Genomic DNA, 17,395 nt, shown 5'->3' with positions numbered 1-17,395 from the left:
ATCAGTCTGCCAATACATTAATCGCTTCTAGGGCTTAAATTCCTTACTATTTTAGTAAATATCAAGAAGTTTATACTATTCAATAATTTTAAAAGTTTAATGTTCAATTTTTTAGTCATTTTAACAATTATTGAACATAACTGAAGGTAAAGTGACTAGTTTAATGTGTGGCATCCAGCCTCTTAACACAGCAAACAGGAGTTAGTCTCTCTCTGTTTTCACTGGAGGTAACATCTTGCTTGAGACTCTCTTCAACGAAACGCTTTATTTCTGTGTTTCCAAGCAAATTATTGGCCATTTTGAATTATATTTTACATATTGACAATATATAATGCAGTGCAGTGTTGATTTAAAAAAAATAATCTTGAATTCCACCAAGAGAGCTAAAATTTTATGGGTGAAATGGCGCCTTGGGGTGACTTCTCTTCCACCCCAATGCCTTCTCTTTTTCCTTCTCCTCCAACCCCATTCTAAATCCCATCATCATCATCCAGGAGCCTTGTACATACACACCTCAAAGTAAGTTAACTTTTCTACCATTTTTGTTGAATTTAGGAAATTTTCGGTGAGCTGGAACCAATTACCCAAAAACCCATTGAAACAATGGTTTCGGTTAACGAACGACCTTCTGCAACGGATTGAGTTAGATTAGCAGGAGGAATATATATATATATATATATATATATATATATATATATATATATATATATATATATATATATATATATATATATATATATATACAGTATATATATATATATATATATATATATATATATATATATATATATATATATATATATATATATATATATATATATATATATATATATATATATATATATATATATATATATATATATATATATATATATATATATATATATATATATATATATATATATATATATATATATATACAATTGTGCCTTGATTGAACCCAGGGTCCCGGCGTTAAGTGAAATCATGATTAAGTGAAATCGCGTTAAGTGAAATCAGCGTTAAGTGAACAACTTCAAGAACATATGGGATTAATTAATGAAAACCCGGCCCGACCCCCAAGCTCCACTTTTTTGAAGGCACATACCTATGTTGTAGTAAAAATAACATCTTAATTTATATGGTAGTACATGCACACCAATTAATACTTAAGAGAAATAGAAATACAGTCGCCAAGTTAATGTCCATTCAAATAATGGACTCAACTCCCTCCCTTCTCACACAAGACTGCCCGGCTCTTCCCTCAGAGAAATTTTTTGAGAAAACCACTAAATTTTAATAAATAATACCTCCAAACTAAAAAGTTGAGATAATACAATTGACATTGCTGGATTCCTTGTAAGACCAGGAATATTTTTGAATATAAATGTCATATATTTTTGCACAAAAAGATAACATAGTTACTAGAGAAAAAAATTTTATCTAAAATTTGTATGTTTAATGTAAAATATATGATGTTTATATTCAAAATAAATCACCAAGTATAAATTCAGCAATATAAGTATATCTGACCGGAGTAATTTGTATGAATTTTATGAGCTAAAATAAATATCTTCAGTTAATAAAAAAAAATAATCTTCTACTATCTGTCAATCAAAGTACCCATGCCTCCCCCCTCTTCCAACCTGGCGGTCAGTCCCAACCCCTCCCCACCCCCACCAATCCTCCCTTCCAGGGTTTTAACATTAGTATTAAATAATACCTCAGATTAAGATTAGGATAATATAATTGACATTGCTGGATTCATGTAAGACCAGGAATATTTTGAATATAATGTCATATATTTTTTGCACAAAGATAACATAGTTAATTTGAGAAAATTTTTATCTAAAATTTGTCGTCTAATGCAAAATATATGATGTTTATATTCAAAATGATCATCAAGTATAAAAATTCCAGCAATGTATTATATATTCGAACCGGAGTAATTTAGTATGAATTTTATGAGCTAAAACAAATATCTTCAGTTAATAAAAAAATAATAATTCTTCACTGGGTAACAGATGGCGGTCGGTCCTCCTCCCCCACCCCACCAACTATCCCCAGGAGATGTGTGGGATAACCACCTAAATTTTAATAATAAATAATACCTCAAACTAAGAAGTTAGGATAATATAATTGACATTGCTGGATTCCTTGTAAGACCCAGGAATATTTTGAATATAAATGTCATATATTTTGCACAAAATCTAACATAATTACCTAGAGAAAATTTTTTATCTAAAATTTGTATATGTCTAATGCAAAATATATGATGTTTATATTCAAAATGATCACCAAATTATAAGAATTCCAGCAATGTAAATTATATTCTGGCAGGTAATTTAATATGAATTTTATGAGCTAAAACAGGCAGTCAGGCAGGGTGTGGTGGGGCAAATCTAAAAATAGCGTCTTGGAATCCGGACACTCACCAGCGTATATGTGGAAAAAAATCCGTGTTAAGTGAAAGTTCAGCTCTGGCGAACAGATAAGTGAAACGCAGTGGGTAATACTGTGTGTGTATATATATATATATATATATATATATATATATATATATATATATATATATATATATATATATATATATATATATATATATATATATATATATTATATATATATATATATATATATATATATATATTTATATATATATATATACACACATATATATATATATATATATATATATATATATATTATATATATATATATATATATATATATATATATATATATATATATATATATATACACACACACATATATATATATATATATATATATATATTTTTACGAGTTCTTCACACCCACCACAGCCAGCCCAAGTCAGTGATAGTGAGGGATATGGACTTTAGGGTTTGACAAAGAGGCCCTGCAAGCCCTGTGGAGGATAGTGATACAGGTGATGGCCAATAATCTGCCCTCTGCCTCGAACCAACCCCAATCCCCTGGTACCCAGCCATCTCTTCTACTAAGTGTTAAAACCTAATATTATTGATATTTCTTAAATATTAATTGCATACCATCATAAAATTAAGATGTTATTTACTACAATGTACGAATATATTGCGTCTGGGTGAAGTATAATTTGTTTATTTACTGAAGATATTTGTTTTTAGCTCATAAAATTCATAGAAATTATCCGGCCAGAATATAATTTACATTGCTGGAATTCTTATAAGATAGTGATTAATTTGAATATAAACAAGCTAAAATTTGCATTAGACCAACAAATTTTAGATCCAATTTAAGAATTTTATTAGAGAGAGCAAAAATTTTATCTTTTGTGCAAAACATATGACATTTATATTCAAATTATTTGCAATCTTGCAAGGAATCCAGCAATGTCAATTATATTATCCACATACCATCGATCCCCCCATCTCCAACCTTCCCTAGCGCCTCCCCATACCTCTTGAAAAGTTCCTCACTCCTAATCTTTCCTGTGTCACTGCTTCCTACACTAAGACACACTACTAGCTTGGTACCCTCCCCTGACAAGACCCTAACCATCCTCTCCGCTACATGCCCTATCCCAGCCCCAGGAAAACACACCCTAGTCCTACGTTTCCTATCTCTTTCATAAAAAGTCCTATCTAAGAACATCACCTGGTTGTCCCCAACTACCACAACCTTACCACTGGGCAGGGTTTGACCAACTGCCCTTTCCCCTCCTGCCGTCACCCCTAAACGTGGAACCCCCTCATTAAAATCACAGGTATTTTTCTGTTTCTTTACTATCCAATTTTACAGTTTTTAAAATAGAGCTGAAATATTGTATAGTATGCTAATGCAAATGCCCCCAAGAATATTTATGAATGTCTAAATTATGTGGAATCCCTGTGTATGACCAGTTATTGACATAAAAAGATAAATTTGATAATTATTTTTTGTGTGTGCACTTATAAGGCATAGGTTACATGGTTGCACCCACTCTGGTTAAATTTACTTGGTCAAAAACAAACATAGGCAATGCTTGGTACCCCTAGCTAGTGTAAATATTCTTCAAACCACTTCCTCTTCATTTTAAAATTTGTCTTGAAAAACAAACACAGAATTATGATGTTTGTCTGTCTGAACTGAAGACAGAGCACATACTGTACTATACTCTTGATAAAGATGCCACAGAAAGAATAACTTACTCGGGTCACCATCAAGTTCCATTAGTTTTTGCACAAGTTGCTCATACTGAGTTCCAGCATTGGGACCCCCTCCTGAGACGACCGTTAAGTGGTACAGCCAATTATCCTAAAAGACAAAAGACAGATGCATTTCAATTTAATAACATACTATAATGCACATCTAACTAGGTTCAATGAAAAAAAATTTAGTTTTTTATTTCATTTGAATTCAGGTTAGTACTAATATAAAGAACAGCAAGTATCCAAGATAGCAAAAGTTAAATGTATAAAGAGTTTGCCTACATATGACCTTCAATTAAATCTCAACATAATATTTAAGAGAAATAAAGGAAAAGTTCTCATACCATAACATTATAACAAAGTTAAATTGGAGGTCTGACTCTGTAATCCCATTTTTGGGTAAAGCTTGCAGCAAAGCAGTTCTTACAATACAGATTGTTTACTGAAGGCTTTTGAGCTTCAGACCATTCCCCACCATGTCATCCACAGTTGGTCCATTAATCCATTTGGAATATACATGTACTGATCAATATTCCATTCCCATCAAACAGTAAGCCTCAAAATAAGGGAACATAATGGTTTTCCCTATACTACTGGAAGTCTTATTAGAGTTGGGACTACCCAGTCAGCACAAACTATGGTCAGTGTATGCAGAGCCGTTCCTAGGGCATGGCAACCGATGCGACCGACCCGGGCCCCGCAGTCCTTACCTCACCCAACACCAGAATTAGTGACCACATTAAGCTGACCTCACCTTACCACCCAGATTCAGACCACCTGAAGGATTAGTGACCAGCATAGTTAGGCAATGCATCTGCTGACATGAGGTCAAAGGTAAGATTAAGCCACCCAAACTGAGAACACTGTAATTCTTTACTGTGCTCTCTGCCGAAGAGGAGTAACAGCGGTCACCTGTCAAGTGTTGTCGAAACTCTGAATCTCCAGTTGTCAGTGATTTGTGTTTTGTGAAATTGTTGATATACATTCTTTTACTATCGTACATAGCCCTAGTTTTTTATTATACCCTGGCCAGCAGGGATAGAGACAGATACAGAAAATACATCTTGGGTGCAGAGAAAAGGCAGGAAGAAGAAATCGAAATGTCGATGAAAGGTTCCTTAGAAAAATATCTGCTTTCAAAAACACCAGAAACTAGTGCAAAAAAGAACCTGAGCGACTGTGATGGTAATAGTGTGGGTCACATTCAAGCTGAGGAAGAGGAGAGTACTGAAAAATATACTATGGCTTATAAAATGGACAGTTCTACCGACGCTAACGGGCATGCTGATGAAGATCTATGTGATCCAGCCAACTGCCACATTTACTGAACACTATGACAATTGATATTTTGGAAGAAAAGGGACCTGTTAAGGTATCTAGTGGAAATTGTGGGTTTCCAAAAAATGGTGAAAACTGACAGTTTTCAGAAGACTTTTACATGCAAAGATTGTTAATGGGGAAATATATGAAAGATGTTAAAACATAGTAAATTACATAATACTTGGCATAGTAACAGTATGATTGGGGAATTAACAATATGTATATTATAGTTATTACAGTATGTATGTATGTATGTAACTATAAAAATATATGTTAACCTTTATTTCATATATATATATATATATATATATATATATATATATATATATATATATATATATATATATATATATATATATATATATATATATATATATATATATATATATATATATATATATATGCACACACAAAAGAAAGAGAGAGAAAGAAAGAGTTATGAATACAACAGCAGACATGGTGGTATCCTAACCTTCTCTTGTTTGTTTGGAATAATGAGGTAAGTTGGACCTTGGTGAGATGGGAAGATTCCAATTGTCAGATCTTCTCGAGGGGTGTCATCTTCAGTTGCTTCTTCTCCTTCTGAATCCGAAACTTTTTCTACTTCCTCTACCCGAGCATCCCGCATATTAATTTGACTAATAGGATTCTGTTGGTAAAAAAAATAAAAATAAAAAATAAATAAATAAATAAATGCAAAATTGTTTAGTGGATAATCCATTAGGCCTTTTAACTATGAATGGTTCAGTCTCACCCAAAAGTTCGTTAGCTCTCCCTGCCAGCTATTGCTGCACTGCCTGCTTCAGATGTTTGAACTTGAGTCTGTTACTTTGAACCTTTAGATTCATTCATATCGGTTTCATATTCTGGTTGGTACAGAGACAGTTACAAACATCTGAAGCAGGCAGTGCAGCAATAGCTGGCTGAGAGAATTAAAGAACTTTTGGGTGAGACTGTACAAACACAATCCGAGATAAATTTGAAGCACATTGTATATTAAGTTTCTTTAAAAATTCAGAGATGGATTGGTAATCACTGGTTTGTACTTCATACTGATTCCAGTACAGTACACGAATAAAATCGGTATGGATAAAATGTATTGCTGCATAGTGAAAACGATGGTAAAATTTACAGTGCAATAAATTCTATTTTAGTAAACTATAGATTACAAAAAGGACCCTAAAAATTTCATGTTTTTTATCATTGACAATGTTTTTCTCTTCTTAAAACTTAAAAGTTTTTACCCAACCCGAATGAATCATACCTGATCGTTTGGACTCTTGAAATAAATAAACATTTTTCCAATGAGGACACACCAACATCGTCGTGCATGTCCATGCTTGACTTTTGTAAGCCAACCTTGTAATGTAGGTTTGTTGTCCTCTTTGCTAAGTAGAAGCTTGGTAGCATTACGCCGTAGCACATTCTGGCATGAGTAAAATACAAAAGAAAAATTTATAACATAAAAGAACAAATTATGTTGATGTTTCTGCAGTTTTCCATTCCTCTGGTTATGGGTCATTCTTGATAACTATATATTGTCTTTACCCCTCTCAAAATTTGTGAGAGTGGATCAAGGTATACAAAATGAAGCCTGGAAAAACTGTTCAGCTATGCAATAAATGGTAAAATTTTCAGAAACAGGATCCTAATGAATATACGAGACATGAGGTGATTACATGGGTAATGTAGTTTACTACAAAAATGCAATGTAATAAATGACAATTATGATTACATGACACCATGTGTGTACTCAAACACACATGGTACTACAACACTCACAGTATTCCGAATATTCATATGTAAAGTACTGTACTGTATATATACTCATTCAGTAGCTGTGTTCAGTCAAGTTACATAAAGGATTTTCATCCAATTTAACAAACTGACTAATGTAAACTAAAATGATATTTATGAAAAAAGTCACACACACTAAAGAACAGTGTTCCTTAACTTAAAAAACCTTGTTTCTCCAACCCAGATGGAAGATGCTGTCAGTAGAAGTTGCCAGTACTTCTCAACATACCTGAGGAAGATTATCTGCACCTGACAGATAGGTCACTAATCCTGGTACACTGATGACAAGCAGCCCATTTAGGTATTATACCAGTACCCAGGAATGTATGACATTTTAAAATATAATGGGAATAAACAACTATTGCCATGGAAATAATCATGATTAACATTATATTTCAAGTGTAATCATTTACAATTATAATTAGAATATAGAATAAAGGAATGTACTTGATTACGGTTACTTGAGCGAGTGCAATCGATTGCAAATGAATACGGTTACCCCATGTCTGGTATGTACAGCATATAATTATTAATGAAACTTGAGAGTACAGTATCTGACCAAAATAATTAGATATAACTAAGGGAATAAATCAATCTGAATGTCCATTTTAAGAAATTTACACCTTAGCCCCTGGGCTTCAGGCTAAGGTTGGCACCCTCCTCCATAAGGTTATACCAGGTATTCGGGAACATTTAAAAACAAATAAATAACAATTCTAGTCTTACAAACTGGTCATGAATGTTATAAATAGGAAATAAATATATGTCCTTACCACAGGCTGGCAACACAGGGGCTAGGAAGAGTCTATAGAGTTCATAAAGTTGGCATATGTATGATGCAACAGTATGAGGTAAACAACACGAATTTGTAGGCAGTTTGAAGTACTGTACAGGACACTTGTTTAAATGTTATTACTATTTACACTATTAACAATCATTATAACTATTCCAGTAATTGATCACAATACAGTACAAAACTTGTGTTTGGGGGGTTGGGAGATAAAAACACATGGTAAAGGGAGTCAAAACCAAGGACAAGATTCCTACATCACAAAAGCCGAGAAGCTACTGAGGAGGCTCTCATGTGTGAGTGAGTGAGTGAAAGACAAGTACCAAATTGGTAACATAATCTAGCCAGGCCCACCCTTTTTATTCAAACAGGCCCACAAAAGATCAAAATGTCATGTGATGTGACCCGAAACTCTACAGACACACGTCACAGGGCGTGAACCGAAGCCTCCAGTATTGTTACAGACAGTATCCTAGGATGGTTGAATACATCATTAAAACAGTTTACAGGTAGTCCTTTGAGGTATAACTAGTTGTGTGAAGCTAGGTAAAGTAAATTGCTCAATAATTTACTGAGAAAAACTACATTAAAGGAACTTGATACAGGGAAAAAAACAAAATATATCTTTCAGATGAAAGAAGGCACCTAAAGAATTTTCAATTTACTGAACCTGGTAAAATTGAGGAAGAAAGTATTTCACTTGAAAAGCCAGTCTTCACTGCAATTCTAAGCTTAAACTTTAAACAATAACAAATGAAGATTTAGATTCACTTAACAAGAGAAAACCCTACCTGAAGTACTCTGACCCAGTCCTCTACTAGCGCTGTGTTATCAGCAGTGAGGTAGTATGTCTTTTTGCCAGTGTTGACTTCAAAAGTATGGGCCCCTTCAGAACGGGTTACACGACAAACTTCATTTAGTGTGATTTGACCAGCTGGTTTGCGATGAATATCACTCTGTCAAAGAGATATCAAGCAAATTCATCCATAACATTATTTGGAGAAGTAATACAAATTAATTTTCTGTATGCTGTATCTATATACAATTTAATATTGAGAGAATTGATGATTCAAGTATTTACCTTCATGAATGAAGAATGATGTTCATGTAAGTACAGTATTATAATTGAGGTGGTTTCTAAATTGACAAAACAAAATATTCTACAAGCAGCAAATGGGATAAATCTCTTAATTTTTTAATATCAGACCCAAAAATACAAATACAATTCTGACAATATTGTAAACAACAAATCAAAGTGAATCAAAATGCTTTACTTCTGTAATTTACAATTAACTATTTTATCATAATATCCAGTGTTGCACGCGTCAACAAAAAAAAGTGGCGCTGCCAGCGTTAGTGTAAACAGCCGAGAAATTTGATGCTGTCAGCATTGGCGTAAACGATTTCATAAATTGACGCCGTCAGCGTCAACACCTGGCATCAACGAGTTTTCAGTGACATACAAAAGCAGCCCCGAAACGCGTATTCTCCTGTGTATGGGAGTAACATATGCAAAATCAAAAAATATTCATTCATTTTTAATCATTTATTATGAGTTATATTATATAATTTTAATTATTCATTTGTCCCCCCCACAAGAATACTAGCATCTCAAAATGCTTGTCGCTCATTCTGCTGCGCTTGGGCCTCAAGATGTCCTTGCCCATTGAGAACGTGCGCTCCACGGCAGCACTAGAGGGGATAGGGGTGTTGTATTTGATGAACAACTCCCTCATGGCCTTGTTGGGGAAGGTGTCCTTGTTTAAAGTTTTTTCGAAGGTTTCTCCCCCAGGAAACACTTGAAAAGGTCACTTTTTTCATTCCTGTGGGCGGTCTCGTACAGGGCCTGGAACAATTCGTCCTCCACGTCATGGTCTTTGTCGTCTCCCTCACTCCTGCTCTCAGTCTCGTGCACGGACTTCTTCACCAACCTGGACAGCTGGTTGGTGGCCCTTTTCCTGACTTGAAAATTCAAATCTGCAGAAAGATGCACAGGTGCGCGGGCGGTGGGAGCGGCAAAATTTTTCCCGGTTGTCTTTATAACAAGATAATTAGAAATTGAACTTGGAAAAATAAAAAGTTTTAGAAGTTGACAAACAAATTTACGCTTGATGCTCCGCTCGGGTGAAAAGTTGACTGCGTCACCTGCCCAAAAATTTGATGGTGTCAGCATTATTGCTGCCGTCCACTGACGGCATTAAATTAACGGCGTCAACGTACAACACTGATATTAATACCTTATAAGTAAGTTCTCAGTCTATACAAACCTGACTCTTCCAGTAAGTGAGAGTTCCATCCTTGAGAACAAAGTATCGTTTTTTCCATGTTTTGAGCTTCCCACCAAGCTTGGTTAAGTAGCCCATCTTTTCCAAGGAGCTCTCACGACGTGGTGAAACCGTGCCAATACTGAGGAAGATCACAGAGAAGAGCATATACAGTACAGTAAAAGATTTTTTTCCCATTTAAATGTAATGATTATCAGACCAAAGCTTACAGCCCAGAATTACATCACATATAACAGCAAGTACACTACAGACCTCGTCGTACCACCACATACCAGGTGGACACACCCCAAGACCCTAGGGACGTGACCTCGTCCGCTAATTACCTGAATGAGCGGGTGACCTCACCTGACCAAGACACCTGGGCATGACCACACCTGAACACGCTGTCCAGATCTAACCAGTTTAGTGATAATTGGTTAGAGGTCAAAAGCCGGCTGGGCCGACCCCATATAAAGGCCCTACAGTCCCGTCCACGCTGATTATCATTCTCATTCTCATCCTAGTTGGATTCTGCTCATTTGTCTTATTGAGAGAAGTCACTCTGGTCTCTCACGCAGAGTCACGCTTGTCCTCTCTTCCCAGGTCGGGAGGGAGACTTCACGGCCTCATCAGCTTAGCAGAAGCCTCCCATAGGAGGCAGCCCAGCCAAGCACCCACTGGGCCTACGTCAGGGTACACGTGAGTCTTGTCAGAACTATCCCTAGGGTGAGTTACCTACTGTGGGAAGTGTATTCATTCATGTGTGTCCGAGAGTCAGTGTCAAGCAACGTAACATAATGTGTAGTACCCCGATATAATAATGATATTAACGTGTCCATGTCATTGAGTGAATTAATAAATAGTTGTACCGAAGAGGTGTTTGAGAAGTTGTCCCTTGAGAAGAATAGATATGTGCATTGACGTATAAGATAAGCGTGTTGACGCAGAGTAAATAACATCACGGCCACGCTACCCAACCTTCCTATCTTTACATTCCTACTCTCTATACTTCCTACTTATATGTAATCCTCTTCTCTTGCAAGTTCTGTCTCATTATATAAAATTAAATTATCCTTTGGTGAAGTTCTTACCCAAAATAAGTAAGAGGCCCTTATGCTAATACAATACTATACTGGATTAATCATTACACTGGATAGTTGGGGACAGCAAAATTTCTTGGGGAGGAGAGGGAACTGATCAGCTCAATTTTTTTTCATCTCTTTTAGGGTGGCTGGAATAAAAAATGAATTCATGCCCCCCCCCCCCAAACTTCCACATATACATTTTTACTGATGTAACAGATGTGTTCTGCTTAGAACAAGAATCATAGATATCAAAGCAAAGTACAGTACAGTATATCACAAATATTTTTTTTCAAAGTTCAACAACCATTAGAAACTTACTGGCTTGAGGTAAGAGTGTTAGTTGTAGTTTCAACGCACGACGTCCTAGCACTGAGTGTGGGTGCCATTGTCGATTCCAAAGACCCACTGTCACTTCGGGCATCTGGTGGGATTGCATAATCATCGGACACACCAGACTCAAAGGATGTATCTAGAAGGGAACAAATAATTGATTTCCAATACTATTTTGTCTGCTGCAAGGATAGATGCACTTGGTAGTGGTGAAAGAGGGTTGCAGCTGACACTGTGATCTGAACACAAAAGAGGCTTACCTTATATATTTCAAAGAATACTCTAAGATGGTAGGAGATGGATTTATGATTTACAACACAAACATACAATTACTGTAATGTGTAAAAAATTAAATGTTTGAGTGATGGAGGTCTGCTCATTCATAGCAGAAAATAAGGAGGGAGGAGGATCTTTGTGTGTAAGGATGATGCACAGTGCAGTGGTAATCAGAGTGAGGTAAAAGGTAGAATATCTGGGCACCAGTAAGTGTAGGGTGACTGATTGCATAATCTCCAGCAACAAATTATACAAGAATCACACAAGCCAAAATTTATTTAAATAAACAAATAATACAAAGTAAACCTACAGTAATTATTGTCACTATTTTTATATATTACTGTAATCTGGAGAAGAAAATGTTCTACGCCTTATAAAATGGGCAGTGCCTATTTAGCCATTACTGGTCGAATGCACGGTTTTCGAAGCAGCTGGGATGGTTACATAGACAGCCAGGCTATTCAGTCATGAACCCATAAACATATTAACATCTGTATACCTGTAACTCGAGCCTTGTGGCCTTGAATTAGCGGAACCAGCCTGCAGATGTCTTACAATACAAATCATTCAATATTTTTTGGGTACGTTTGTGTAGGTAGGTGTATTTTCTTGTGCATTTGTTTGCTATGGTACCTGATCATGTATTTTTTTAGTTGATATAGCTTAGACCTCTCAAAGCTGAATAGTCAGGGTTGTGTGGCACCAACCCACAGCCACCAATGACGAGAATCTGTATCATATGCTTGACAAAACCAGAATGTAAACAGAAGTTTTCACAATGAATTGTCTTTGCTTATATCTGTTGTGTAGCTTGTTTCTATGGAAGTTATACTGTACACTTTTATTTACAGATGGCAAAAATGGAAAATCCACAAATAGTTGTCATCCCATGACACTTCCCACACTTAACAGAAAAATCATAAAGAAAATCCACAAATATGCAGTTTTGAGTGCCATCCCACAACACCTCCCTTAGCATTGGTTGCGATGGTGATCAATGTTGCCATTAATTCTTCTCCTTTGCTTTCCACCAGATTTTCTCTTAGTAAGCAATAGTTTCTACTCGATTTTTATAAATAGCAATAGAAAAGTAGCTATATTTTTCAATTTTACTAATACTGTACTATTCTAACTGGGTGATTATTGGCAAAGGAATTTACTGTTGCTTGTATGTACTTTTGTGAAAAAAAGTCCCTTCCACCAACCAGCCACAGTGAGAGTCCAAATCAGGCAAGGTTGAATCAACGAAGCAGCTGAAGGAAGTGACTTGATGGACCATCAAGGCCCTTCCTTCAGCTGCTTTACTGATTCAACCTCGTGATTCAGACTCACACTATGGCTGGTTACTGGAAGGGACTTTTGTCCACAATAGTACACCAGTGTTGGTGATGAGAGGGTAGATTGTTGGTGGCTTACATAAATAATATCAATAATGAAGGAATTTAATTCAGAACATTAATAAAATATATCTAATAACAGAACAGGATTATCACCATGCGAGTTATAGGTGGAAGTGAGTACAGGTTATTGACATCTCTGGATAGTAAAGGATTACCAGAAGCTGGGCTGTTTATATTACTACAGTTTTAAGTTTTGATGTTACAGTGTACAGCTAATGCTAATTTTAGGTGTGAATCTAGCTAAATTTATAAATAGGAGTTGGTAACTGGCAGGAATTCAGTTTCAGAGCTGGTAACATTGTTCAGGTAATTAACCAGATTTTATTTATGCCTACTGTAAATAAGTGTACAATTTGTAAAAAAACTTCCATAGAAACAATTAAGCTCCACAACAGATATAAACACATTTTATTCTGAAAACTTCTGTTTACATTGGGTCTTGTCAAGCATAGGGTACAGACGCTGATCAGTGGTGGCGGTGGGTTGGTGCTACATAGCCCTGACCACGCAGCTTTGAGAGGTCTAAGCTATATCAACTGAAAACTACATGAACTATCATGTATCTGTACCACAGCAAACAAATGTACAAGATATAACACTTACCTATATAAATACAGTACTGTACACAGATGCAACTATTAAAAAAAATATATATATATTGATAATGATTTCTATTGTAGCATGTCTGAAGGCTACAAGTTACAGATATATAATACAGTACAGTATGCCTGGATAATTCGCAGATTTTTATTTCGCGGTCATTTATTATTTGCGGATGACACCCTGGATGTACCCAAGAATGTCTAATTCCTATCATCATCATCAACCAGGAACCTTCTACATGCACACCTCAAAGTAAGTGTACTTAACTGCATTTATTTTTAGTTTGTATGTAATTTTCAGTGAGCTGGAACCAATTATCCAAAATCCCATTGAAACAATGGTTTTGGTTAACGAAATTTTCGGTTAACGAACGACCTTCTAGGACAAATTGTGTTCGTTAACTGAGAGATCATTGTATAAATGGGATGCTAGTGATGTGAAAAGTGAAGTGAAGATAATGGAAAGCGTAATGGAAAAGATTTAATACTGTAATTAATATTTTTGGTGTTCGTTTATATAGGTGTGGGATTGTCAAGTGAGGGTGGCAGTGTGGCGTCTGCTGCCGAGTCTGGTGTTCCTGAGTCTGGTGTTCCTTGATATTGACATTGAAATAGCCTGTTGTTCCCGAGTCAAGTGTTCATTGGTGCTTTAATTAGTAAGAAAATGAACTCGTTAAGTCAAGTTTAGTCACTTTTATTGGCCTCCAGAACCTAACCCTATTTTCCCCATTGATTACATGTAATTATATATCGCGATTTAGTATACAGTATAGCGAACATCGTTGGACCCTATCTCGCAATATATCCCGACCCTACTGTACAGACTAAAAAATAAAGGCAATTCATTTAGATATCAATCAGACAGTCAGGTGACTGTGGGGATACTTATGACTGAATGGCTATTTGTTTACTGTGAAATATTAATTTTCTAAGACAATCATTCAACCTTCTTGATAACAAATGTCAAAGACAACATAGCTTCCTTGCAGTGCATTAATGATGTCTTGCCTAAAATATGACAGGATTGAAAAACAGGTGTAGAAAGTGAATGCTACCTATGGCCACAATAATGGTAACATGAAGGATAACCATGACAAAATCGATTACAGTATTACACTGAAGAGACGTTATGAGCCCGTCTGTATTGTGTGCAAGCTAGACAACTGGAAATACAGAGATATTCTTGATCCTTTATTCATCATTATGGCTGATTACTTTTTCCAAGAAAAACATACAGTAGGTAGCACAAACCCATTTTTTAACTGATTATTCTCAAAGACTAAGTCATCTAACCTTGATGTACAGTCCACCATATTTGTCTTTGCCTTAGAAATTTAATTTTTTCATAAACCAAGTACAGTACTGTACTGTACTGTAGTAGTGCATATATTAAGCTCTTAATAAAATTAGTAGTAAATTAGCCATCTTACTACTGACAACTGTTTCATTAACAGGTCGATATGGACACAGTCAAACAACCTTCATCCAAAACATGCTCAAGAAATAAGAGAGAAATGACTGAACCCTTAGAAGCAGTGCACAATATGTTAAAATATAATATGAGTGTTTTCACCTTTAACAAAATATTAAAAATTCGATTGTTGATTGTTCAGCCTAGGTAAGTAGCAGAGAGGATAACTAAATATGTCTGTTATATTATATAAGAAAGAAAGGAATGTATATTTATATTATATAAGAAAGAAAGGAATGTATATGTGTACATAGACATACACACAAATGCTGTGCAACCATCCCAAGTTGTATGATTTGGGATAACATTTTACCATCCAGGTTGTGCCCCCGAGAGGTGATTGGGTTCATGTGTAACCAAATTGAAAAGGAACGATGTAGATAAAATCAGTAATAAACAAACAAGAAATGTATATCAAATTAAATTTTTTGTGTAATGGGTTTCGTTGAAAAGTGGCAAAGAGGATAATCTCAAGTCCACGAGGGCGTACAGTAAAAAACAACCAGTATACCCGGCTATATACTGTACACTTACGTATATACAATTATAATATTTAATGTATACAATGTACAAAAGTATTCCCATCTATCCTCTGACACTTATCACAGCATTACTACAAAAGATCTCATTCAGCCAGCAATTCTCACAAATTTACCTAATGTTATTCATAGAGGTGGATCTATAATATCTAAGTGGGTTTACCAAACTTCCATCACAAAATAATCTAATGACAATCTAGTGAAGATTTTTAAAAGCACTAACTAGCCCTTTGCTCCCTGAATGGAACTACACTGGACAGGCCAATTACTGTTTGTGTTTAACAAGTGGTTGCAGTGCTTGGAATCATAATAAAAATAAGTAATTATTTTATCCTTAGTGGAACTGGAGGCTAGATCTCTGAATGGTCTACTTTATGGAACACCCTGTAAGCACATTGGAAATAAAATTGCATTTGAGGATGAAGCTGGGCAAGGTGCAACTCAAATGCTCCCACGCTTTCATATACAAAGCCAGAAAAAATGTATATGTTTCAATAAAATGCTCAATGTTGTGTTTGAAGATAGCAGTTTGTCAAGATGTCATATATTTGAGGTGTAAAAATTTTAGTACTCATCTTAAACATTATCAAAATTAACCAAACAAAATTAAATTAAAAAACTTGCCAGTAAACTAAAATTTCATCCTAAATCTAAAAAAAAATTAATAAAACAAAATTTACACAAACCCGGGAGCTTAAGGGTTGGTATAGCATCAGGTATAGAATCTGGCATAGCATCAGGGGGGATGGCATAATCAGCATAATCAGCTGATTCTTGAGATAACCGACTGCTATCTGTGAAATAAGAACACAAGCAAAATACAGTATGCATAAAACATAAGCAACCCAAAATACAGTGATAAACAAACACCAAACTGATGCAAATTATACACCAAAAACTGTATGTGCATATATTATGTGCTACAGCCAAGAGAAAATGACATGCAGTCACTAATGGCCCCCTTATTTTCAAGTCTTGACTTAACTGGGAACACAAGCTAAGTACTACATACAGTATACAGCAGCTCCTCAATTTACGACGGGGTTAGGGACCCAAATCCAGGTAGTAAGTTGAATTGGTTGTAAGTCGAAAATGCTTAAATAAGGGTACATAGAAAATCTAAAATGGGTGTCTCTTTTTCTTCTCAGCACCACAAAACTCTCACTTTTAAGCTTGCCAGCCATTTTAAAGTGAATTACAAACGAAAATTTTGTCAGTACACAGTGCAATCACTAACATTGGGACTCAAAAATATGTAATTTGACAAAATTTTGGTACGACTGAGGCGGTCGTATGTCCGGGTGGTCGTAGGTCGAGTATGTCGTAAGTCGAGGAGTAGCTGTATACTGTACTCAATTAACATCTAAATCAAGATGCATTTATACTTGTGG

The 17,395-nt window shown here is 35.3% G+C and overlaps 1 protein-coding gene across 1 annotated transcript in view; it reads right to left on the bottom strand.

The window, feature by feature from the left end:
• The window catches only part of LOC121876154 (uncharacterized protein CG43867-like), a gene marked incomplete in the record, with an annotated part of 144,279 nt that overhangs the window by 50,390 nt on the left and 76,494 nt on the right, over nt 1-17,395 (bottom strand). The window contains 7 exon segments of the mRNA XM_042381091.1: nt 4,131-4,236; nt 5,923-6,099; nt 6,715-6,876; nt 8,829-8,993; nt 10,305-10,443; nt 11,705-11,855; nt 16,691-16,798. Of these exon segments, the coding sequence (XP_042237025.1) occupies nt 4,131-4,236; nt 5,923-6,099; nt 6,715-6,876; nt 8,829-8,993; nt 10,305-10,443; nt 11,705-11,855; nt 16,691-16,798 (1,008 nt within the window).

The sequence above is a fragment of the Homarus americanus genome, unplaced genomic scaffold, assembly GCF_018991925.1.
Source record: "Homarus americanus isolate GMGI-L3 unplaced genomic scaffold, GMGI_Hamer_2.0 scaffold34921, whole genome shotgun sequence".
NCBI classification, from domain to species: domain Eukaryota; kingdom Metazoa; phylum Arthropoda; class Malacostraca; order Decapoda; family Nephropidae; genus Homarus; species Homarus americanus.
Note: the sequence above shows the minus strand (reverse complement) of the source record. Positions and strands in the feature narration are given on the sequence as shown.